Genomic DNA, 25,911 nt, shown 5'->3' with positions numbered 1-25,911 from the left:
TTTCGCGAATTTCATACTGCTGCCAAAGAAGTTCAACATACACCCATACATAAAACATCGTCCATGCCGCTGGTTTCCTGGCTGGCTGCTGTCACCGAAGCTAGCTGGGTAACTGGCTACACAGTATTTTCCGTGTCGCAAATAAACATTGAGTTTGAAACGGCGCAAGAGCAAGTTGGGAAGACGTTTAAACATAGATAGCGACACCGAACAGGCCACTGAAACTAGCTGGGTAACTGGCTACACGGAATTTTCGGTGTTGTTAAATAAACATTGAGTTTGAAACGGCGCAAGAGGAAGTTGGGAAGACGTTTAAAATAGATAGCGACACCAAAGAGGTGGGGTGGAACGAATACAGAAGGCTGACCACGGATCAACATTTCAATTTGTGCTCCTAATGAATGTCATTCTTTCGCCAGAGTTCTTTACATCCTAGAGAACACTAAAACAAAAACATCTCACGATACATATTATCTCGTCATTTTTATGATTACATGAAAAGACAGACGCACTCTGAGGTCTCCGAGAACCGGAGGCTCATGGGAAGGGTATGACCACGATGGCAGCTGTCCGATTCAGACCTGTCAACCCCTACTCAGTCGAGATTTGAAGCTTTCAGCAATCCATACTCTTTGGTTCTTTCGGTAAAGTCACGTAGGTAGAAAATACTCAGTGCCTAGCTTATTACAGACCGAATCAGACCTTATTGGTCATCCCGTGCCCTTATATATCTCAACGTTTATCCTATACACTACACTATACACTACACTATATACTACATACTATACACTACACTATACACTACACTATACACTACACTATATACTACACTACTACAGTACCTGTCAACCCCTACTCAGTGCCTAGCTTATTACAGACCAATTCAGACCTTATTTGTCACCCCGTGCCTTTTATAAATCTCAACTTTCATCCTACAAAGCCCCATCAAAAAGAAACACAAGCAGACCACTCAATTTCCCTGTACAAGAATACTGCGTGAACCGAATGGGTTGACAGATGTGCTGTTCGTTTTCATTTGCAGAACAACAACGTGTAGCACGCCTCGTATTTGTGTTGTTGTTGTTGTTGTTTTACCCTCATCACCCACCGCTCCGGCTGCATGGCTCTGTCCAAAAGACAAAGATCCCCCGTATAGCCTTAACAGACTGTTGGGGCAAGTGCTGTAAGCGAGCACCTATGAGTGGCCAGCACCACACCTGGCCGCCTTTGTCTCCCCAGCGGCGATGTTTACTGCACACCGCGCCAGGTACGCATTTGATGCTGAGTCGACCTAGGATGTGGGGAGCGGTAGTGTAGCGATTAGTGCACTGCGCTATGAACCCGGCGACACGGGTTCGATTCCCGCTCACGGCCAACACCAGTGACGATTATCTGAACCGGTCCCGGGCCTCCCCTAGGTCGACTCAGCATCAAATGAGTACCTGGTGTGGTGTGTAAACATCGTCACCAGGGAGACAAAGGCGGTCGGGCGTGGTGCTGGCCACCCACCCCCTCGTGTACCGTTCCGGCCTTCATAGGTGCTCGCTAACAGCATTTGCCCCTACAGTCTGTTAAGGCTATATGCGGGATCTTTATCTTTGTGTGTCAGTATGTCAGTGTGTGTGTGTCAGTGTGTGTGTGTCAGTGTGTGTGCCTGGAGCGGTGGTGGAGCGGTTAGCGCGCTGCGCTATGAACTTGGCGACCTTAGGTCGATTGCCACTGACGGCTACCACCAGTGACGATTATTTGAACCGGTCCTGGGCCTCCCCTAGGTCGACTCAGCCTCAAATTAGTACCTGGTGCGATGTGTAAACATCGCTGGTTTACGGGAGGCAGAGGCGGCCGGGCGTGGTGCTGGCCACCCACCCCCTCGTGTGCCGTGCCGGCCTTCATAGGTGCTCGCTAAACGGCACTTGCCCCAACAGTCTGCTGAGGCTATACGGGGGGGGGAATCTTTGTCTTTGGAGTCCCTATGGTGACGTTCCGTTGCTAGCCGGTGGGCTGTGCGTGAGGCTAGCGCTGGGAGGGAGGGGCAGGGGGAGGGGGGAAGAGGGGGATGGAGGGAGGAGGACCCCCCCCCACGGTCACCCACCCCCCTTCCCATTCGCATTCCGCCGGGGTTCCGCTGCTGCTACTGCTGCTGCAGCGGCGTGCGCTGCGGATCTACGGATCTGCCCGCCACCGGCAGCATGGAGAACGACAACAAGGTGATGGAGAGGTGGGGGGGGGGTGTGTGCTCGTTGCGTCGACTTCGCGGTGTTGAACTCGATGTGGTGTGCCGGTTGGTAAAACATTCACAGCTGTTCGTGTTGCGTTGTCGCTGTGAAGCGAGAGAGAGAGGGGGGGATGTTCCGGTATTGTGCAAGTTGAAGCTTTCCGTGGGTCATGACGATTGTTTGCAATGTTTATGAATTTAAATTACCAGTGTGTGTTTGTTGTGTCCATCTGCGGCTTAATTTTTTCGCTGGTTTATGTGTCACCGGGTCTCCAGTAAGTAGCAGTCGGCACGACCGTAGAGAGTGGAAGGATACTGGATGTGGTGTGCCGGATGATAAAACAAATTTTCCGGGTGTTTTGCTTTTGTCTCCTGCGTTGTGTAAACAACAGGAGATTAATTTCTCGCTGGTTTGTGTTTCGCCGGGTCTCCGGTAAGACTGGGGGCGTGTATCGATGGTGTGCTTGTGGTCTCCTGCGTGATGTAAACAACAGGGTGGTGGGGATTGATTTCTCACTCGAATTATTCCCGATTCGCCGGTATCGACTGCAATGTAGGCACGTGACTACACCAGGCACGTGACTATACCAGCCACAGCCGCCGCGAGGGCGATACTGGATGTGGTGAGGCCGGGTGTGCAGAATATATTTTCCTGGTTACCAAACATCTGAATAAAACCTTATGTATATACACAGGATGCACGTTATTTTCCCTGTGTGTATGTACTGCTGATACAAAGGCAGACACTATCGAGATACGATAATTAAATGATGGTTGTTGTTATTAAACATTGTATTGGGGTGTGGTCATCTACTCACGGTTACACACCACCGTGTACACAAAGACAAAGACCCCCCGTGTAGCCTTAACAGACTGTTGGGGCAAGTGCTGTTAGCGAGCACCTCTGAAGGCCGGAACGGTACACGAGGGGGTGGGTGGCCAGCACCACGCCCGACCGCCTTTGTCTCCCTAGTGGCGATGTTTACACACACACCGCACCAGGTACTCATTTGAGGCTGAGTCGACCTAGGGGAGGCCCGGGACCGGTTCAGATAATCGTCACTGGTGTTGGCCGTGAGCGGGAATCGAACCCGTGTCGCCGGGTTCATAGCGCAGCGCGCTAACCACAACACTACCGCTCCCCACAGACACACACAGAGAGACACACACACAGAAAGACACACACAGAGAAAGACACAGACAGAGACACACACACAGAGACACACACACAGAGACAGACAGACACACACAGACACACACACAGAGACACACACACAGACACACACACAGAGACACACACAGAGACACAGAGAGACACACACAGACACACAGAGACACAGACACACAGAGAGACACACAGAGAGACACACACAGAGACACACACAGAGACACACACAGAGACACACACAGAGACACACACACAGAGACACACAGACACACACACGTCTGTCTGTACACTGCGCTTAGAAGACAAAGAACCCCCGTATAGCTTGTACCAGACTATTGGGGCCGTGAGCGGGAATCGCCCCTACACTATACATCTGTTAAGAATAGCTTCATATCAGATTTCTCCAGAATAAAAGATCCTGAACTGGGGTTGTATCGCATTGCGTTAATCACTGCGCAACCGCTCTCCTTTATAAAGACGGTAAACACACGCATCTTCATCATAATTATTAGATTGAATACGGGTGAGATTTTCAGTTTTATTTCATCACAAATGACGATGTCTTGTAATGGCTATCGGCCTGCATCTATCCACTGCTGAATGACGGCCTCCCAAAGCCGAATGGCTACACATTAGAACGGTTGGCAACGTACGGTGCAAAGAAAGTCCACCATGCATACATGCTACACAATAATAGTAACTGACAGACCTTTGGGCGAAGGTGTTTTTTACTCTGTCTGCCATGGGAGTTGTTTGATCATACTTCACCACGGAAAGCAATGCGGATTGATGAAGTGGGGCAGGTGTAGGATCGTATCATTTACGTTAGCCATGACGAGGAATCGAACTCATGTCGCCGGGTTCGTAGCGCAGTGCGCGAACCACTGCGCCACCGCTCCATCCTATTTCCCGTTCAAATGAGCATCGATTGAGGCATTGGTGCTGGTCTGCTTACAGCCCTGAGCCAGCGGTGTACATTCCACATTCGTGTGGCAGGGGCGAGTCTCTCCATAACACACGCACCGTTGAGTGCCCCACAACGTGGTATCCATTTTATCGACCTGCGCCAACCCATCACAATCCGGTTCACTTGAAGCTCACAACCACCTCGGGTCGGTTGCGAGCCGCTCGCTCGCTCGCTCGCCCCACCGCCGAACTCACTTGGGGCCGTCGCTCGCAACGAGGCTACGGCAACACACTGCCACTACAACAACAGCAGCATCAGCAGCAACCAACAGCAACCAACAGCGGCATCCTGGCAACGCTGTTGGGATTTTGCCTGTTGCCCCGGGTGCTGGCGGCGTTTTGCTCGAGAGAGAGAGAAAGAGAGGGGGGCTCTGGGCACCGGGGTCGGCCTCTTGGAGAGAGTTCGGCCCTGCTGGGTGAGATACAAACGTGGTGAGGAGGAGGAGATTCGTGTGTGCAGGAATATCAAACCGCGTCACCGCCGCCACCACCACCACAACTCAACACATCCGTCGATAACGACACAACTGTGTGTGGTCTTACAACAAAAAACTGGATACGTGACGTTTCGGGCAGTGACCCTGATTGATAGCACATTGAGAATGCGTGGGGGGGGGGTGTCGCTAGAAATTAATGGGGCATCTGGAAATGGATCGCTCCGTAAACATTGACTACCAGTTGTGAAAAACTTATGAGAAATGTGCGATCGGAAAGGGCCATTGCCCGAAACGTCGCCCGTTATATACGTATTTTTAAGGCAGTGCAATGAGTAGGAAACTACTTTGAACTTTGTCTGTAATGTGGAACATGCGTGGAGTGCGTGCACTGCATGTGTGCTCCCGATACATACATGCAGTACACGTACGTGCAAGTGCATGTACTACCACACTATCCCACTCACTGTGCCAATGATACTTAATGTTCGTCGCATGATAGTTAAAGTAAAAAAAAAATATTTATCGAATTCTCAAGTAAATAACCAAAGGATTGCGTTTAGTTTGTTGTGTGCAGTCACTGGTCACCGGGCTGATACCATCAACTCGCTCATTTCGCTTCAGAACCCAGATTAACCACAGCCGAGTCTATGCCAGGCTATGGGTCTCTATGTGGAAGTCTATGGGTCTCTATGTGGAAGTCTATGGGTCTCTATCTGGAAGTCTATGGGTCTCTGTGGAAGTTTATGCGTCTCTATGTGGATGTCTATGGGTCTCTATGTGTAATGCACTGTGTCTCTGTGGAAGTCTATGGGTCTCTATGTGGAAGTCTATGGGTCTCTGTGTAAGTCATTGGTGGCTGAGCTGGGACCATCAAACCTGCTGCACTTTTGAACACGGCGTAATCATGGGCAGTGGCCGAAACCCGAATCCGAACCCAGATCCACGGCGTTGTCGGCTCAGCACCTGTGACCTCTGAGCCACTCCCTGGCCTCCAAAGACAAAACAATGTCTGTCGCTGTTGCTTGGGTGATACCAAAAAGTAAATGTTTAAACGTCCTGGCACAGGTATCGTTCAAACAACGCAGGTGAAGCGAAGCGGCACATTGCTAGGGCGAGCGCGAACGCGTCTTTTAGGTGGCCACGTGGCCCACGGGTCGGCAGCCCGTGGCTCCGGAGCCGCGTGCGGTTCTTGAAGGACGACTGCTTCGTGGCGTTGTTCATTAATGGACCGCCGTCTCCTATTGACGTGCACCGCGGCTCTTGAAATATTGAGTTTTTGTTGTTGTTGCTGAATTCGAAAAAAATGGCTCTAATTGTTATTTTGGTTGCAGACCCCCCTGGTCTAGCCGAAGCCCTGAAGGCTGCCCCCCCTCCTCCTCCTCTACCCCCACCCCCTCCTCTACCCCAGCTCCCCCTCTTCTACCCCCCTCCTCTACCCCCACCCCCCTCCTCTACCCCCACCCCCCTCCTCTACCCCCACCCCCCGCTCCTCTACCCCCACCCCCCCTCCTCTACCCCCACCCCCCCTCCTCTACCCCCACTCCCCCCCTCTACCCCCACTCCCCCCCTCCGCTACCCCAACTCCCCCTCTTTTACCCCCCTCCTCTACCCCCACCCCCCTCCTCTACCCCCACCCCCCTCCTCTACCCCCACCCCCCGCTCCTCTACCCCCCCCCTCCTCTACCCCAACTCCTCCTCTTCTACCCCCCTCCTCTACCCCCACCCCCCTCCTCTACCCCCCCCCCCCTCCTCTACCCCCCTCCTCTACCCCCCCCTCCTCTACCCCCACCCCCCCTCCTCTACCCCCACCCCCCCTCCTCTACCCCCACCCCCCCTCCTCTACCCCCACCCCCCCGAGGTCTCTAAGCGACTGGCCGAGTGAGATGGTGTCGGCCTGGAACTCCCCATTGCTGAGCAGGCCTCCCCCCCCATCCTCCCCCATTGCTTCCATTCCCTTGTGTCGTTATTCAGTAATAGGTTCTTACCCATTCAACTGGTACAAAAACTGACACCTTTATACAAGGCATCATGTTTGCAATAACCACAACACAAGCAGTCAAAATGCAAACAAAAAGAAACAACTCTGATGATGATGATAATGATAATGATATCATCAGAGTTGTTTCTTTTTGTTTGCACCTTCACATCTGTCCCATGGCCATGCGTTTGTGTCGGTGAATGAAAACGACCCTATGGCGTGAGGGTTTTTTGACCATACTTCACCAGCCTGGTAGGGGCCCAGGACCAGTTAATATATCACGATCCAATCGAGCTAGTTGTCCATGGCTAGGAATTAAACTCGGGTAAACTTTTATTATGATTCTCCGCATCAAACTACAATATATATTTTAATCTCATCATCATCATCATCATCAGACAATATCTACCCACTACTGCCAGCCGATGTGGTGGAGGCTGTGAGCCTCAATAGGCTCCACAGCCTTGACTTATTGTTACTGAATTGAGTTCATTAGCCAGGAGAGCCGCACTGAGTCCTGACACTCTTGTTCAGGAGGGTGCTGCTGCATTGGGCTTGTATTTGTAAGATGCTTTTCAGCCAATTAATGATTAGTCGTGTTAATTATATCACGTGGGAGGAATCCGAAGCAGCCGCAGAATACCCACGTCTTGCGCAAGGGGGCAACGCTCTATCCCCGTACTGATGGAATAAACAGACGACGATTTAGTCCACTTGCTGTACTGCCTTCTCCTGGCGAGGCCAGGGTTTGGCACTTCCTGGACACACACGGGAAGGGAGTTCCACAGCCCATCTGGGCGGTGATCCACCAACCCTTGCTGCTGCTGCCTCCCCACCATTGCCAACACCACCACCACCACCATCGCCACCACCACCACCATCGCCGCCACCACCACCATCGCCGCCACCACCACCATCGCCACCACCATCGCCACCACCACCACCATCGCCGCCACCACCACCATCGCCGCCACCACCACCATCGCCGCCACCACCACCATCGCCACCACCATCGCCACCACCACCACCATCGCCACCACCACCACCATCGCCACCACCACCACCATCGCCACCACCACCGCCATCGCCACCACCATCGCCACCGCCACCACCATCGCCACCACCACCACCATCGCCACCACCATCGCCACCACCACCACCATCGCCACCACCACCACCATCGCCACCACCACCACCATCGCCACCACCACCACCATCGCCACCACCACCACCATCGCCACCACCACCACAGCTATCGCCACCACCACCACCATCGCCACCACCACCACCACCCAGCTACACACACTGTCCAGTACACTGTCTTTGCAAGTCATTTTCTATATTCGTAACTGGTCGTGTTTTGGCCTCGGTTGGCCAACATACTAAAAATAAACACCCTTTATTTTTACGTGGAGATACACGGCGTGGAGATGCGTATTTATTTATTAACTCCAGCGTTTTCCCGGTGGGAGATTCTTCACCGATTACCTCCTCGATAATAACGGTCATTGTTTTTTTTCCCTCCTGTGAACTGGCACACAATGCGGTCTGTTGCCTGGCAAATCGAGAGATGGACGTTGGCGAGCCCTGCCGTGGTCAACCACTCGCTCCCTAATCGATGCTTCACCAGCATTCGCTTTTGTAATTCGTGCAAACTGCCGTGTCTGTACGTACGGACGTCGAACTTCTTTCGTGCCGTACGTGGCCAACCGCTGCTAATCGGAGGTGCGGCGGGGGGAGGGGGGGTGAAGGACAACAAACGCGACGCAAGAAGCAGTTTTCAAGAAATGAGTTTTCAATAATCTGGGTGATTTAAAAGTGCACGGCTCCTGGACGGCCGCAGAAGCGCATCCGAAAGCGCCACGCGATGCGGTGACCCCACCGTCGTTGTTCAAGTTCTTGTCAGCCAAGCGGAGAGCGAGCGTCGCATCGACCCACAAGGGGGCTCATTGCTACCCTTCTAAGCGTTGCCATTTGCACGCGGCAGAGCAAGGGAGATGCTCTGGAACATGACAGTAGCGGTCAGCCCTGATGGACGGACCGTACTTTGTTGGGGGCAAGGGATTCGCGTAGATTTGTGAAATTCCCAAACCCCATTGGGCTGTGAAGGTGGCAGTACAGCAAGTGGGTTGAAAATGGGCCACCCCCCCCCCCCCTCCAATTTTGAAAGCTTATGCCGTAAATGACGCGTTAGGAATCTGCACGTAGCGACCATTGATTGCTCTCCCGTGGCCGGACTCTGCTGACCAGGGCCGGATTGAGGCTCAGGCTGATGCAAGGGAAGGGCCTAAGTATGTATATGGCAACAAACGTTATGCAATCATCGAAAATGTATGTATTCAGCCGTGTCACATTAACAAGTGTATTCGACTCGAGGTACATTCATTAAGCATAAATCATTCGCTGCACTAATTTCTTCAAGAAAATGTTCTTTCTCCGAGCTTTAGCAGCTGTGGCAAAGTGCACGCATCACGTCGCCGTAATTCAACAACGGCTCAAAAAATTATCCGCTGGCCGCGCCGCCGCCGCCGCTCGGCTCTTACGGAACGGGAGGCATCGAAAGCACGGCCTCACAAACCACGTGGGCCCGAGGCCTGGCTTATCCTGTGGGTGGCCCTAGTCCGGCCCTGGTCCTGACCCCGGTGCCCCTTTGCCCCAGACGGACTCGCAGGCCGGGCGTGCCAGCGTGCGCTCCCGCACGTTCAAGAGCCGCATCCTGCAGCGCTTCCGCGACAAGTGGAAGCTGCTGGGGCTGTTTGAGATCGAGCTGTCGCACGAGTTCTACTGGCTCACCTGCTGCCTCAAGAGCGGCCTCTCGGCCGCGCTGCAGCACGGCCGTGCCAGCCCGCCGCCAGTACGTGCCACTCACACGCCACTCGCACGCCACGCACGCTCCACGCACGCTCCGCTGCTCTCACTGCTGGGCATTGCCCGCTGGAACAAGTGTGATGTACAGGGTGGCATAGGGGTTATTATACAAAGTGGCTCAACAGTCAGGACGCATAGAGGTTATGCAGGGTGGCCCAAAAATGAGGACACATAGGTTTATGATACACGCGTAATGTTTGAACATTTATCAATTATGTTTCATCTCATTTCATTCAGGGTTCTTCTTGGTCAAGTTTTGTAAATGAGGGATTTGAGGTCACTCCAAAGAAAGACGAAAAATAGATATGAATAATACATCAAATATTAACTTCACGAATAAACAATTAAAATGTTAATGCCAGTGTTAACATTAATTAAATAACCCCATGTGTCAAAATAAAAAAAAACCTTACCCCCAAGTTTAGCCCGATTGTGCCACCGGTGTCACATCACGAGATAAAGGATCCATTTGGACATCTGTTGGGGCCTTGCGTTTAGAGAGCGGCCCACAGAAGCAGACACTACAAAGCAACAATTGTCGGGATGTCTTCAACTGACCTGGGCAGCGATTTCCCACCCCGCTCTCTCGTGCGAGAGTCACGCTCCGGTCGCGTTGACGGTCAACGCGTGCGTTTTTGACACTCTGAGAGCTGGAATTTAGACAACTTGAGTGGTGAATGAAGAGTGCAAGGGTCACGGTTTGTGTGTGTGTGTGTCGGTGCTTGCTAACAGCACTTGACCCTAAAGTCTGTGACGGCTATACGGGGAAATCTGTGTCTTTGTGGACAGGTGGAGCTGCGGGACGCTGATTACGAGGCGGTTTTGACCCAGACGCACCAGGTAGGTAAACGCCACTCGGGAGCACCCAATCACACTCCCCTTGGCGCCGGTGAAAGGGCCTCCACTTCAGGGAGGTCTCGAGCACTGAGTGAAGACGACTACCTGGGCTCGCTCGCCACTAGAGGGAGCGCTCGAGGAAGTTCTAGAGAGCAACCCTCTCCCTCCAGAGGGTTTTTTGGTCTTTTCTTCCACGCCGGTCAGACAGCCTGGAAAACTTTGGAGTACCCACTCTTTCTAGATTTGAAGTTTTCGTGACTGCAAGGATCCATAATCTTTGTTTTTTTTTGTAAAATCACGTGGGTGAAAACAAAATAAAACAACTAAATTAACGTCGTGATTTAATTTAGTAGTTTTATTTTATTTTGTTTTCACCTACGTGACTTTACCGAAAAAACAAAAAGTATCGATCCTTGCAGTCACGAAAACTTCAAATCTGAAAACAAAATAAAACAACTAAATTAACATCGTGATTTAATTTATTTTTATTTTGTTTTCACCTACGTGACTTCACCACGCAAAACCTGTCGCTGCCACAGTTCCGCATGCATGCCCCCCCCCCCCGTTCCGCCTTCCCGCCGTGCAGGACTTTGTGCTGGAGACGTTTGCGGGACCCGTGTTTGCCTCGTTCCGTCAGCTGCTGGGCCTGAAGGAGGAAGACTACGTGGGCTCCCTCGCCAGCCCGGGCTGCTACCTGCAGTTCATCAGCAACTCCAAGAGCAAGGCCGACTTCTTCCTCACGTCAGTGCGCGTTCAGGAGGCCAAACGGCCCGGCACGTGGAACATACCGTTGCTGTGACATCAGAGGGCCAGCACCCCCATAAACTCACGTGGAGGCCCAGAGACTTGCACGTAAAATCAGACTCGCACAGAGACCCATAGAGTCACGTAGATACCCATAAATACACGGAGAAATTTTTACCTCTTTTTAGCGTCAAATTGTACACGATTGGCAAAGCGGTTCGCACACTGCGCTACGAACACGGCGACCTGAGTTTGATTCCCGGCCACGGCTACTGTCAGTGGCGAGCAATACCTGAACCGGTTCTGGGCTCTCGCGCATTCACCAACCCCGCGCTAACCAGCGTGGTGAAGTATGGTCAAACAACCTCGCCGCCTCTACCGCAACATAGCAAATGTTATTTAAAAATCTGCTAACTACATTTGTTCGACCGTGGAGATGGAGCGATGATGAGTTCAATTCGCGTGCAGGTCCTTGGTGAATTACATTATTCCAAAGCAGGATCGAGAAAGACAGCTTGGTAAGGCCACCATCCAGCAGTGGATTGATCATGGCTGATGATGCTGCTGATGCTGCTGATGCTGATGCTGATAAGGAGGATGATGGTTACGAATCTTTTTCTTGGTTCTTTCGGTAAAGTCATGTAGAAGGGAAGTAATAAAATAATAAAAATAAAACATAATAAAATAATATAATAAAATAATATTATAACGTGACTTTACCAAAAGAACCAAGAAGATGAATCCCTGCAGTCACGAAAGCTTTAAATCGAAAGGTTACGAATCTGTTCGCAATTTCCCTTCGCAGGAACGACAAGAGATTTTTCCTTAAAACTCAGAACAAGCGGGAGTACCGATTCCTCCTGCGCAACCTGCGCAAGTACGTGCAGCACTTTGAGAAGTACCCTCACACGCTGCTCGTCAAGATCCTGGGTGAGCGGCGGGCACCGTGGGCGTGCGTTCCCGTGACGCTGGGCCAGAGGTCGCAAACGGGTTTTGATTCCTTACCCGTACCCGTACCCGGCCGCACCAGGGTCGCAAACGGGTACCCGTACCCGGACCCGGCCGTACCCGTACCCTACCCGTACCCCGCCGGGTACGGGTAGGGTACGGGTATTGGGTACCTGATTGCGACCTCTGGGATGAAGCCATGTTGCAGGCGCGGGTGGGTTGATTCTAGGAACTTGAATTGTGAGAGGAGACAAGACGTTGGGAAAATGAGTGACAAACGGTGACTCACCAGTGACTCACGGTCTACCCGTACCCGGCCGCACCAGGGTCGCAAACGGGTATCTGTACCCGTACCCGGCCGGGTACGGGTAGCCAGGTATCGGGTAGGGTACGGGTATCAGGTACCCGGTTGCGACCTCTGCGCTGGGCACAGGTGGTGTGGTGGTCCTTGTGCTGCGTGGCCACCTGAGTTCGATTCCTGGCCTCTGCTCACATCGCTCAAAACATCGAAGTGATTTCTCCGCTGCTCGCAGCGAGCATCGAGCCTTTCGCAGCCCTGCAGAGCCAGAGGTTGAAATTCCTCATTCCTATGATGGGGGCGAGTTTATCCGTTGTACGCTCATCGTACAACCACTGTTAACTTCTCCACAAAGTAGTGTTTATTTTCAATTTAACACGTAGGCTTTCGCGACCAATATTATTCATAATAAAGGTTTTTGGGTCAGATCGCGTTATTTATAAATGTGTCGTGACCCTCCACCACCCGACACGGCCAAACAGTAAAAAATGTGTCACGTTTTTCAAAGGACAAAATAATTCACTTCTTTAGTCCACCGGTGTGCTAAGAGAGAATCAACAGCATTTTGAAATGTTGGCATTCTTGCCCGATGAAGCTGATTGTAATTATCAGCGAAACGTCATACTACTCAACATTTTTAAATGCTGTTGAGTCTCTCTTCAGCACACCGGTGGGCTAAAGAAGTGAATTATTTTGTCCTTTGAAAAACGTGATGGTGGAGGGTTACGACACATTTATAAATAACGCGATCTGACCCAAAAACCTATATTGTGAATAGTGCTTATTTGATCGACCCCGGAGGGAGGGGAGATGAGCTGAGTCATCCCCGCAAAGCAGGATTTGACCCGGCAGCTTTCCGCTTGCGAGCAGCTCGCCCTACCGCTGGGGCCGCGTGCCCAGCTAGGTTGATGACACGCGAGCTGCGTAGCTCTCCGTCGCGTGCTGTCGGGTTTGCATGCGCGTGCTGTTCGGCACGATGTCCGACGCCTCGGTCGATGAAGAAGCTCTTGGCTAGTGGGGGGAAATGTCGCGTGCGGGCAACGCGTGGGAGAGACGTGGCGGCATCACTCAATTTCATCACTGGAATTGTCTCCACATACAATTACTGCCGTATCATAACACGCTGTCATTGCACGTGTTTATCTCTCGACAGGACTGCACAGAATATCTCTCTCCAACGAGCCAAAGGTTTGTGAGCGACAGCTGTGCTTCTGCAGTGATAGCCCCTACGCGCGTTGAAAATTGATTCCTATGCTCAATGATGTCGTTTCGGATGAGAAGCGATCGCTCACGATTTCTGAAAATGATGCACAGACGCTGCGCTTAGTCTAATCACGCTGACTGTACAAGTGAGACAGTAGAGGCACGAGAGTGCACGGCATGTCCGATTCTGTTCGGTGCGATCCTTTTTACAGCCTCTGCTCATAGTTCTGTTGAATTCCATTTTGCAGCCTTAATTTGTTGTTCTGTCATTCCCTGTAGTTTGTTCTATCAGGCTCAGCGTTTGTGGAATCTCCTTTGTTTTAAATCACGTCTTATACATCACCTATTTGTACTGCAGGCTTTCCCTGTAAGTAAACATTTTAAATAACAATTTTGTTGTCCGATTGGATTACTCCATAACTATTAGTATTCGCTTTTATCATAGCTCTTAATTTTATTGGAATTTGGATATTGTTAATATCAGCTTTCTGTTTCGCTTAGATTGTACATATACTTGTGAGTGTAGCTACATTTTTACGTACAACGCTTTCAGATACTTCAACATGACAGGCGCGTATAAAATAAAGGTTATCATTATTGTTGTAGCGATGATACAGGGCGATCCAATTTCGATGCCCCCACTGATTTACAATGCCCCCCCCCCACCTCACATTCTCCTAATGTGCACAGGGCCATTGCTTGACACATCGCCTATTCCATAATGGGCCGCCAGTCTGATCCGTATACGGATACCCAACAGATTTCTATGACCCCCACCCCGTGACCATCGTCTCAGCAGCTGTTTGGCTCCGTGTCCTGCGGAGAGATTTGGAACTCGCGGATCGAGTAGTGGCGGTGGTTGTCATCGTCGTCGTCGGTAGCCGCGGTCAATCCACTGCTGGATGGAGCAGCCCTCTTGCACGTGTAATACGTTACGGAGCACGAGTGCGAATCGATTTAATAAGGGGGCAGCGTCGAGAGTGGTGCCAAGGCGTTGCTTTCCCTGTTGTTCATGATTCTAGCGGGGAATCTATAACCGGATCGCCCTGTGTTGTAAATGCACATTGCCCGCGCGCGCATGCACGCACGTGTGAACATTTCACATTTTTCTTGCAAATGGCCAGAACGCTTGAAGTGCAACTGGTGCAGTTTTAATGTTACGTTTCGCGTCCTGTCCCATTTTTATTCCCAGAAATACTTCATTGTGATGCAGAGTGTGTTTTATCCGGACGAGAGGATCGCAGTCAGGTATTCAAAGTTCTCCCGCTTTCTCGCGTGCATGCAGCCCCACTCACACGCGCACAAAGACAAAGATCCCCCGTATAGCCTTAACGGGCTATTGGGGCAAGTGCTGTTAGCGAGCACCTATGAAGGGTGCCAAGGCACACGAAGGGGGTGGGTGACCAGCACCATGCCCAGCCGCCTTTGTCTTCCCAGTGGCGATGTTTACACCTGACCAGGTACTCATTTTAGGCTGAGTCGACCTCACTTGCACACAGCCCCACTAACACACACGCACAGCCTCGCTCGCTCGCTTGCACGCACTCAGCACCACTCACTCGCACACAGCCCTACTAACACATACACACACACAGGAATTATAATCTAATTAATTCATCTAATTAGTAATTTTTATTTTCCCGTGACATCATCATTAATTCCCCCTCGCATTGGAATGATGCACTGCCAGAGAGCCGTGAGACCCGCGGGTTGTGTAATATTAATGATTTATGTTTGTGCACCGTTTTCGATTTGCCGTTGTTTTTACCCTCGTTTCAATTTCATTCGTCATTATTTCCGCACCTGTGTCGGATATTTCTACCATTGCCTCTGTCACGATGGTGGCCCAGGTCACTCTGAGCAAATGAGACTCTCATCCTGGTGACGCAAAACAATCCTCAGACGTGATCTCATCGGTTCACGTCCCCTCCGGGACGCCCTTCCCTACCTCGGGCCCCGTGACGTCTCCACTCGGCGCATATTCCCCCGCCGCAGGTACGACATCAAGGGTTGCGAGCTGGGCCGCTGGACTCAGCCTGCGCCGGAGGGGAGCCCCGTCATCGTGGTGCTCAAGGACAACAACTTCGGAGCGAGTTCCGTCCGACTCGGTACGGCTGCCATTCACTCTCTCATCTCCTTCCACGTCGCCTCCTCTCGGCCTCTTCGCTCCCAATCTGCTCTCTCTCTCTCTCTGTCCCTCCTTCTCCCTGTGCCCAATCCCCTTTACGCTCCTTCTCCCTCCTTGCACCCCTCCACTGGAATCAACTGCCCCTGTACCTTGAGCAGCACTGTCCATAGACTCAACATTGTATCATAGACTCAGCACTGCACCATAGACTCAGCACTGCACCATAGACTCAACACTGCACCATAGACTCAACACTGCACCATAGACTCAACACTGCACCATAGACTAAACATTGTACCATAGACTCAACACTGCACCATAGACTCAGCACTGCACCATAGACTCAACACTGCACCATAGACTCAACACTGCACCATAGACTCAACACTGTACCATAGACTCAACATTGTACCATAGACTCAGCACTGCCCATAGACTCAACACGGCCCATAGACTCAGCACTGCCCATAGACTCAACACGGCCCATAGACTCAGCACTGCACCATAGACTCAACGCTGCCCATAGACTCAACACTGCACCATAGACTCGACACTGCCCATCGACGTACATTTCCCATAGAATCAACACTTCTCCTGTACTTTAAGCAGTCTCCCTCCATAACCTCCTTCTGTTCCTCTCTTAAAGCCTCGCCTCTTCTCTCTTGCCCATCCTCTTCCTCTTCCACTCCTTGCCCTCCTTTCCCCGAACCTTTCCCCGAACCTTTCATGACCCCTAAGTACCCCTCTATAACTGTCACTCATCCCTCAATCCTTGTAGCCACGCCCCTGACAACCGCATCGTTCCATTCTGTGTCAGCGCTGTGTAAGCTAGGTCAAGTGCCTTGAGTGAAGAAGGCGCTCTATGTAAATATTCACTAGATCAGCTTGCGGAAGAATCACGTCGCCACTGTGTTTTGTCTGGCGAGTTTATTTTCACCGCTGGACGGGCGCTGGTCGTGGTGGCTACGCTACGCTGCTGCTGCTGCACGTGGCAGCCTGCGATCCAGCAGCGCTGTGGATCGCACAGAGATGTTGCGAAACTCCCTTCTTTACCGTGGCTGAGCGTCGAAAGAGGATGCCATACCCTGGCTGCGTCAGGAGAAAGCCTGTCCAGTGAAGTGTGGTCTCCAACCCGTTCCGTCTGTGTGTTGGGATAGACTGTTGCACCCCCCGCATGCGTGGGTTTTCCGAGAGGAGGCCGATGTTGCTGTGTTATCCCATTTGAGTAATTCGCAGGATTTGTTGCAGCAGTGGGATGTTTGGTCAATACCAATGATATTGTATTATATACCTCCGATTTTAGCACGGTTGGCTACGTACGGTGCGAAAGAAGTTCAACATACGTACATTGCATGATTTTAATTTTTTTTAGCCTTGGGAGGAAACCGGAAAACCCGGAGGGAAGCCCATGCAGAACCGGGGGATATTTCGATTTAAAGCTTTAGTGACTGCAGGGATTCAACTTCTTGGTTTTTTCGGTAAAGTCACGTAGAAGGGAAATTCTAAAATAATAAAAATAAAACATAATAAAATAATTCTCACGACGTTTCGGCCACAACGCAAGCAGCCGTCCTCAGGTGAAGAACAGGTCAGTCAGAAAGACAGTGTCTGAATTCAGGTGAAGAACAGGTCTGTCGGAAAGAAGAACAGGTCTGTCGGAAAGACACTGTCTGAATTCAGACACTGTCTTTCCGACAGACCTGTTCTTCACCTGAGGACGGCTGCTTGCGTTGTGGCCGAAAACGTCGTGAGAATTATTTTATTATGTTTTATTTTTATTATTTTATTATTTCCCTTCTACGTGACTTTACCGAAACAGGGGGATAACTTGAAAACTCCACACAGCACCAACGGCTGTCGAGTCGGGACTCAGAACCCCGGCGCTTTTGGCCGTGAGGCTTGAATGTTACCACTAAACGTGCCTCCCTGCTGCCACTAATCTCATACTGTAAAGCAAATGTTTGATTTAAGAGCTTTCGTGAACCTTGCAAGGCCTGCCACCCACTGCATGCATTCCAGAAACTCGAACATCAAACAAACAATTCCAACTTGGCAGCAACCCCCTGGCCTGTAAGGGTCTAATCTGTCTTTGTGGGTTGTATATTGACTTATTCCACAGATAAGCAAAGTTTTCTCATGCTACCTAGGCATAGGCATGCTACCTTCAAAGTGGGCACCCCTTGTGTAAAGTGAGGATGGTTTACAAATGGCGGCTGTCTTCTTATTCCTCTTTCTGGCATCTTCCTGCTTCTCTTCCTCCACTCGCTCCTCTGTCCTGGGCCATCATCTCTATGCCCGTTCCACACCCCTTCACGTCCTAGCTCACCGCTTCGAATGACAATTCCCCCAGGTGTACCTAAACTAAACTATTTTATTTTTATTTTCAACCAGGTAAGGCCCATTGAGCTTATACAGCTCTTTTTCAGAAGCGACCTGCCCACAAATGATAGCTCAACGAAGTGGCTTATCACGTGGAAATGTTCAGCAGCCACATACTCTAAAATACTATCTCTCCACCTCCACGCTGGTTGCTTCCATGTTCATCACTCTACGTCTTCGCACGCAGCCTTCATCTCTCTCTCTACAACATGTCCCTGCCATCTCCACGTCCACTCCACAGTCGTTCACATCCTGGCTCGGCACTGCGAACGGTGGCAGATCCATAGGGGGGGGGGGATGTGGGCGATTGCCCTCCCCCCTGCCCAATATGAGACCCCGAAAATTGGGATACTATTGATAATGAGCAGAGAAATAAAGGTTATAAAAATAATATTATTAATTTAGGGCCCTGTTTAAAAAAAAAACTTGAAAGTCAGGGATCAACCCCGACTTGGAATGTTTCTAGACCCACCTCTGACTTTGAACGTCCTCTTTAGAATTTACCAAATTAATAAAATAGTTTCAATTTGTCGCTGCCACTGCCACATTATTCACTCCTCGCTCTCAAAGAGACTAAGAGAGGACGACTCGGAGGCACGAGGAGGAACCACAGATGAACGGAAAGGGCAGCAGCCAGGTAGTGAGCTGGCACCAAATTCCTCACATCTCCAAGCTCTGCGGTCCTCTATATATGAAGGTGTTCTCAGCCAGTTAACGAGTGTTCACACGTGGAAGGAAACCAGAGCACCCGGAGAAATATTCTTGGGTTTTTTCGGTAAAGTCACATAGGTAAAAAATTGAAATTAATAAAAGTAAAATAAAAATAAAAATCACAACGTTTCGAAGGCAACACAAGCTTCCGTCTTCAGGTGGAACCGTCACAGCACGCTTGCTGTATCAAGGAAATGAAATGAATTTTTTTTATTTTACTTTTATTAATTTAAATTTTAATTTTTTACCTACGTGACTTTACCGAAAAAAACCCAAGAATATAAATCCTTGCAGTCACGAAAGCTTCAAATCTAGAATTAACACCCGGAGAAACCCCATGCGTGCGAGGGGACAACGCTCAATCCCGCACGCGTGGGACAGGCGGAGTCTGCATTTTCTTTCTGCGCCTGCCGCTGGGTGTCCGTGCCGTCGCCTCCACATTCCGCGCCTCTCCCCTCCCCGCGTCCGTGCCGCGCAGGCCCCGAGCACCCATGGTTCTTGCGGCAGTTGGAGCTGGACACGGCGTTCCTGCGTGGGCTGAGTGTGCTCGACTACAGCCTGCTGCTTGCAAGCCAGGACCTGCACAGCGACGAGCAGATGCAGAACCACTCGTTCGCCAACCTCATCATCCGCACAAAGAGGTGCTCCCACAACAGTCCCCTGCGGTTTCAGAAAGTCTATCCTGGTGTCAGTCCCCACGCCGCCCCACACCCCCCTGCCACATGCAGCTGTTGTGAGAATCTGGATATGTTTTGTCGCCGATTTAAAATGTTCTGGCTTCATGCTCAACTTGTGATGTGGGTAGAGGTGCGTGGGCAGTGGGCGGAGTAGCGGTGGAGTGGGGATGATCATGTAAAAGTGGGCGAGCCTGATTGAGCAAAAGGGGCTGCCAGTTCGACCGTGTGTCGACGGTTGATTCTCCCAGAAATTTGGTAGGCCTTACCGATACCGAAGGCGCCGGGATTGATCTTGACCCTATTTGTCGGGAGGCCATTCCACTAACGCTCGTCTCGGCCGTGGCTGCGGTTTCGCCCCACAGGTCGGTCGCGCTACGCACGTCGGACAACGGAGGTCTCACGCGAGCACCGATTCCCGGCAGCGTCCAGGACCAGGACACGGGTGAAATCCACGAGGGTGGAGACAGCGATGACGGCGACGACGGCGATGTTGGCAGTAACAGCCCCGACGATGGCAGCATCCCAGGCACCAACAACCCGGGCGCCAATATCCCGGGCGCCAACAGAACCGGCGCCGACTCGGAAAACGTGGTGGGCTTCCCGTACGACAAGTCGGTGAGCGTGGAGACGTTCGCCCGGCAGAACCGGCGGCTGCTGCCGGCATGCCGCAACGCGTTGCACGTGCTGGATGGGCCGTGCACGCGCTACTACGTGGGCATCATCGACATCTTCACGGTGTTCAGCGTGCGCAAGCGCCTCGAGGCCGCGTGGAAGAGCGTGCGTCACTGCGGCACCACCTTCTCCACCGTGAGCCCCGACCACTACGCGGCGCGGCTCGGCGCGTGGGCGCGCAGCCACGCGGAGTGACACTGCCGCCGCTGCCTCCATCGCCGATATTGCCGAGTGGCCGTGCTATTGCTGAGTGACGCCCCCGCAGCCATCGCAGATATTACTGAGCCACTGCTCGTGCTGAGTGACAGCCGAGTGATAGCTGAGTGACTCTGCTATTGCCGAGTGACTGAGTCACCCTGTTTTCGACGAGTGATCCCCGCTGTCATGGCAGATATTGCCGAGTCACTCTGCTGTTGCTGAGTGATGAATGACGCTGCTATTGCTCAGTGATTCTGCTGTTGTTGAGTGACAGTCGAGTGACTGCTATTTCTGAGTGGTGAATTAATGTTCAGGTTAAAAGCTGCCGAGTCACCCGTGGTTCTGTGTTTTTGGAAATTGCCGTCTCACGAGCAGCGGCCGCAGTGGCAGCTGATTGTGGTGCACCGCTTTTGTCAGAAGCACCACTGGAAGCACGTGCTCACCTTGGTAGGCCCAGGCTTGGTGCAGCTGAGCTTGCGTTTAAAACGTTTGTGTTCGGCTGAACTCACTTAACCACACCTAGCGTGGGCCAAAATAGACAAATACAGACCGGAGAGCAATGCGTCTCCAAACCATGATCCTAGTCCTCAGCTGCTCTTGGCCTCTGCCATATATTTGTGAAGTTTATCCAATCACAGGTGAACAATAATAGTTTTTTCTGCGTACTACCTCAACCGACGTCACGATTGTTTACGTATCAACGACGGAGCAGAGTGGCTTCTCGCAGGTCTGTAGCGCCCTGATTCAATACAGAGATCTGCTTTTGCTGTCATCATCATCATAATCATCAGCCACGATCATCAATCCACTGCTGGATAAAAGCCTCCCCAAGTCGTGAGCTCTCATGGTCCTGCGATGTAACAATCCGCGCAGCATCTGTGCACGGGCCGCTATCTTAAATGATAAACTTCAGGAATGGCGATAGATATCGTATACAGTGCTTTACTTAAAGATTGCCACGATGATAACAGTTAAAATGCCACAGCTCAACTGCTGTGTTTAAATTTTGTGCATCATCGACGTGGCAATATATGCATTCCGTTAAGATATTGCTCTTTGGTTCTTTCTGTAAAGTCACGTAGCTATAAAATAAAGTGAATTAAATCACGACGTTTCGATCGCAACACAAGTGACCGTCATCAGGTGGAACAGATACAGCAGGGGAACTGCTGACATGATGACGGACGCTTGTGTTGCGATCGAAACGTCGTGATTTAATTTATTTTCTACCTACGTGACTTTACCGAAAGAACCAAAGAGTATGGTTCCCTGCAGTCACGAAAACTTTAAATCTAGATTTGTTAAGATATTGGTTAGAAACACGTTGTTAAGATATTGGTTAGAAACACGTTTATAATAAAATATTAATTTCTGATGATGCCCATAATCAAGGATTTCCATCTGTCAAATTATTGATTTCCCAAAATGCCGTATGGCCATGTGAACTGAGTGGACTATGTCATGAAGTACCGCTTACACCGCGTTTCCATGAGACACGGGGCTCTTGTACTCGCAATGGAATCCGTATTCGTAGTCAAATCTGGTTGGCCGTGAAATTGGGCTACAGCCCAAATATTCTGGGGTTGATTTCGCCGCACGGACTAGCCTGAATTCCCTCCGTTAGAGTTTGGGCAGAGCAAAAACGCATCGCTAAACACGTTACAATTACAAACGTCGTAGGCCGCAGGAACGTTCAACTTTTGACATTTTTATCTGTCATTGAACAGTTGTCAGCAATGCAGTTTCGACCTTTTACTTGCAAGTGTTGCTGGGAAAGTTTTACTCGGAAAGTATTTCTGGGAAAAATCTGCTCAACTTGCGCAGTGATTCAAGTAACTCGGGGAATTGAGGAAATACCACTTTTTTTTTTACCGACTGAAGTTGCACCTCATCAACTCGAGTTCGGAGGTAAAGAAGGGCAACTAAAGCCCACTCGAGTCAACTGGAGTTGTCTGTCCATGGAAACAAGGTACTCTACTAGATAACTTGCACGCGTGCTTTGTGCCAAGCGGTTTATGATGATGGCATGAATTTGGACGAAAGTCACATGGGGGGGGGGAGGGGGACATCATCCACGTGTGGGCACAAACGCGGTGTCTGCCGACGTTTCTCTCCGCTTGCTGGGAGCTTCTTCGGGAACTATTCATCGAAAAACCCGAAAAACACTACAGGGCTACACAGAAAAACCGATGCACCATTACATACCAGCTAATTACAACCCACGAGGTTGGAAGGTTTTTCTTTCACCAAAGATTTACAGAAGCTCCTCTTTCACCAACGGACGAGTTCATTGCATGCGCTTTAACCTCAGAACATTTATTTTAAGAACCCTTACACATCGCGTTTCTTGGTGTGTATTACATCCATTAATGAAGTAAACGGAATAGGAAGGGATTTGGATTTCCCCCCATGAAATCTTTAGTCTATGGGCCAGAACATAAATTGGTACCACACTTTCTAAGGTATGCGATCTCGAGCCTCACGGATTTACTTTACACGGCTAACACGAGATAATTGCCCGATAACCTCCTCCGCCGCCCGCCTGCCCGCCCGTTTCAAATGGCAATCGCCGTGATTTACCGTTGTCGGCCGGGCCACATCAAGATGTCGTGGTCTGGCCGGCCGGCAACCTGCGGCTCCTTTAGCTGCCCCCAAGCAGCTTTTTGGCTTCCCCCTTTTTGGGTAGCCGTTTTTTTATTTGACTGAAATCTTAAAAAGCATAATTTGACGTAAAGATAATTTATTAAATACGGCAGGGAATGCGGTCACGATGAAGTGTCTTGTTGACAACGAAATGTTCAGCAGTTAAACTGTGTTGTTAAACAATAACTCGGGGGGGGGGGGGGCACTAAACAGACGCAGTTTATTCCATCACCTATTTAGTTTATTTAAGTCAGAATGTGATTTATTATATGCTGTATCCACGCTGCCGTGATTGTGTACCAGTAGCTCTGCGCATGATGCGGCTCACGAACTATTTTTGCACAAGACAAAATAACAATGGCTCTTCTCGAGAGGTTGACGACCCCTCTGCACTAAAGCGATGCCACTCGACGTGGTGCCCAATTATTTCTGTTCCTGGGCTCAATTGCCTCCTTCTGCTGCGTCGCACTTTCACGGCCAAGGCTGCCACAAAGTGGCATGGCGACCCCAACCTTAGGACTGATGAGTTTTTTTGTGGCCTTGCGTTGAGAACGAATAACGGGACCCCCCCCCACTCACCACTCCTTCCCACGTGCGCTGTTATCGCTGTGAATATCTCAACGCTTTCTTTTTTGGCCGTGCAATTAAAATGGAATGTCATTTGATACGTGTCGCATGTCAGTTAATGTGTTTTTTTTTTATGCACCGTTTTATCCGGAATATGAGACGTTGCGGAAATTAAGACGCACCACAAACTTGTGGCTGGGTGACAAGAAAGTTATAGGTACCATTCGGGTCGCAACACAACAACAACCGCCACTAAGTGGCGGTGATGTCACCGTTGTCATTCATGACTTTAACCCACAACTACCTGATTACAGACCTTATTGATCACCCCGTGCCCTTATAGATCTCAACGTTCATCCTCCAAAGCCCCATCACAAGGGAGACACACAAACAAATCGACAACACATTTTTATTTTGCCCGTATTGAAACTCAATTTCCCCGCACAAGAATACGTGGTAAAACCGTCTGGGTTCACAGGTAACCTTGCCCCCCCCACTCCCCCCACTTACAATCTCGCTTCAACGTGCGTGGACGAGGGGTGGCAGCTGGAGCGAGCGCTCGCTGCTTGCTACGTTTCCGATTACGGACGCGAGCGCTTGCCGCTTGCTAAGTTTCCGATTACGGTCGCGCGCGCGCTTGGCGTTGGGGCGGGTGGGGGGGTCCGTTTGTGTTTTGAAGAATTCAAGGACGAGGCTCGCTCCGCTATTGGCCGAAGCGCGGGCGCGTGACGCGAGTGGCGCGTTCCCGTTGGCCGGACGAATTGTCGTCCCTCCCCACCCCAACTCGTAATTCACTTTGTGGGGGGGGGGGGCTGTGAGGGGGGAGGGGGCCTGCGAGGGGGTGGGGGCCTGTGAGGGGGAGGGGGCCTGCGAGGGGGTGGGGGCCTGTGAGGGGGAGGGGGCCTGCGAGGGGGTGGGGGCCTGTGAGGGGGGAGGGGGCCTGCGAGGGGGGAGGGGGCCTGCGAGGGGGTGGGGCTGCGAGGGGGGGCTGCGAGGGGGGGCTGCGAGGGGGGGCTGCGAGGGGGGGCTGCGAGGGGGGGCTGCGAGGGGGGGCTGCGAGGGGGGGCTGCGAGGGGGGGCCTGGGGGGGGGGGTTGCGAGGGGGTGGGGCCTAAGAGGGGGTGGGGCCTAAGAGGGGTGGGGCCTGCGAGGGATAAGGGCTGGGAGGGGCCTGGGGGGGGGGCTGCTGCGAGGGGGGAAGCGACCGCCGCTCAACTTCGGCCGGGTACGAAGGCGACGAGTCGACGACGACTCCCAACGCGCCCCGCGCGTCGCGATGTCGGCCTCATTAGAACCGACCGCGCGATAACTCCGCCGCGGCGTCGTGAGGTGAGAGGAGGGGAGGGGGGGTTCGGCAACAGTCGACGTGCAAAAGCCAAGAGAGGCAGCGGCCGCTTCGGCTTCGATCTCCGGGCGCGGCAGTCGCGACGCGGGTGCCAAGTTCTTGTAGAAGCGCTTCGCTCGCTGCCCGCGACTGTGTCCACGCGAGAGTGAGTACAGTGCAAGTGTTTACACCGCGGGTAGACGGACGGCGATGGGGTAAAGTGTGGGTGGGTAACTCCTTACCCCACTACCACCACTACCAGTACCTCTTGTAAAGACGTGGAAGAGTAGGCCAAGGGCCATTCGACGAGAGCGGCCTCGAGTGGAGGTCCCTCTGAGCGGGAAATCGCAGGGCCCGCGCGCCTTTGCTATCACGAAAATAAACTTCGCTTTTTTAAAATAAAATTTTTATTAAATCGTTACAGTCTTTAAGCACTCAGAACTGGCGCTACGAGAGCGGCTGTCGCTTAGAGCGACAACACTCCGACGACGTTAACGATTGCGGCATCTGCTGCGAGGTCTCTAACTTTACTCACCACGTGCTTTGGTGATTAAAGTCTCGACCGGTCCACCGTCTCGCAACAAAGAGAGAAGATCGCCTACACCCCCCCCCCCCCCATTTAGCCTGAAGACTCTTCTTGTTGGAGCCGAGTGATGTTGAAGGACGCAGCGGCATCAACACGAGGGCGGGCCGCGTTTTGCCTCCCTTCGTGGTCGATGGTTTTTTTTAGGCCGAGTCAACCTAGGGGAGGGCCTCGCGCGGGACCGCTTTCAAGACGATCGTGAGCGGGAATCGAACTCGTGTGCGCCGGGTTCGTGGTTGCAGTGCCACCACCAGTTCACAACAACAACAAGAACAATCACCGCCGTGTTCACCAAGTGGCGAGGACGTCACCACCAGGGCGCTTGTGCCATGCTAGGTGCACTTTAAGGCCACAAAAACAAAGATTTC

General features: G+C 51.6%; 2 protein-coding genes across 4 annotated transcripts in view; both read left to right on the top strand.

Annotated features, from left to right (window-relative positions):
• The first annotated feature begins 2,119 nt into the window (after positions 1-2,119).
• PIP5KL1 (phosphatidylinositol-4-phosphate 5-kinase like 1) lies at positions 2,120-21,302 on the top strand. The gene is made up of 10 exons (XM_078877801.1): positions 2,120-2,207; positions 9,424-9,618; positions 10,422-10,472; positions 11,056-11,210; positions 12,019-12,143; positions 13,613-13,647; positions 14,855-14,910; positions 15,658-15,770; positions 19,359-19,521; positions 19,920-21,302. Exons 1-10 carry the CDS (start codon positions 2,190-2,192, stop codon positions 20,422-20,424), a joined length of 1,416 nt encoding a protein of 471 aa, XP_078733927.1. The 5' UTR covers positions 2,120-2,189; the 3' UTR covers positions 20,425-21,302.
• A 3,530-nt stretch (positions 21,303-24,832) lies between these two features.
• The window catches only part of LOC144948451 (G-protein-signaling modulator 2-like), a 47,051-nt gene continuing 45,972 nt past the window's right edge, over positions 24,833-25,911 (top strand). The window contains exon 1 of one of the 3 annotated variants that reach the window (XM_078877936.1): positions 24,833-24,965. The gene's annotated coding sequence lies outside the window, so the exon portion shown is untranslated. Of the gene's footprint in view, positions 24,966-24,995; positions 25,127-25,788; positions 25,880-25,911 lie in introns of those variants that run through there. The other 2 variants (XM_078877937.1, XM_078877938.1) reach the window with 2 other exon arrangements.

This window comes from Lampetra fluviatilis, chromosome 49, assembly GCF_964198595.1.
Source record: "Lampetra fluviatilis chromosome 49, kcLamFluv1.1, whole genome shotgun sequence".
Lineage (NCBI taxonomy): Eukaryota > Metazoa > Chordata > Hyperoartia > Petromyzontiformes > Petromyzontidae > Lampetra > Lampetra fluviatilis.
This window is presented reverse-complemented; position numbering and strand designations above follow the sequence as displayed.

What these genes read in the sequence shown, in the direction of transcription:
- PIP5KL1 (XM_078877801.1), top strand. An exon ending in GCTGCTCGTCAAGATCCTGG is followed by an intron (nt 12,144 to 13,612) that starts GTGAGCGGCGGG and finishes ATCTCTCGACAG; the next exon opens with GACTGCACAGAATATCTCTC. An exon ending in CTCTCTCCAACGAGCCAAAG is followed by an intron (nt 13,648 to 14,854) that starts GTTTGTGAGCGA and finishes TTTTATTCCCAG; the next exon opens with AAATACTTCATTGTGATGCA.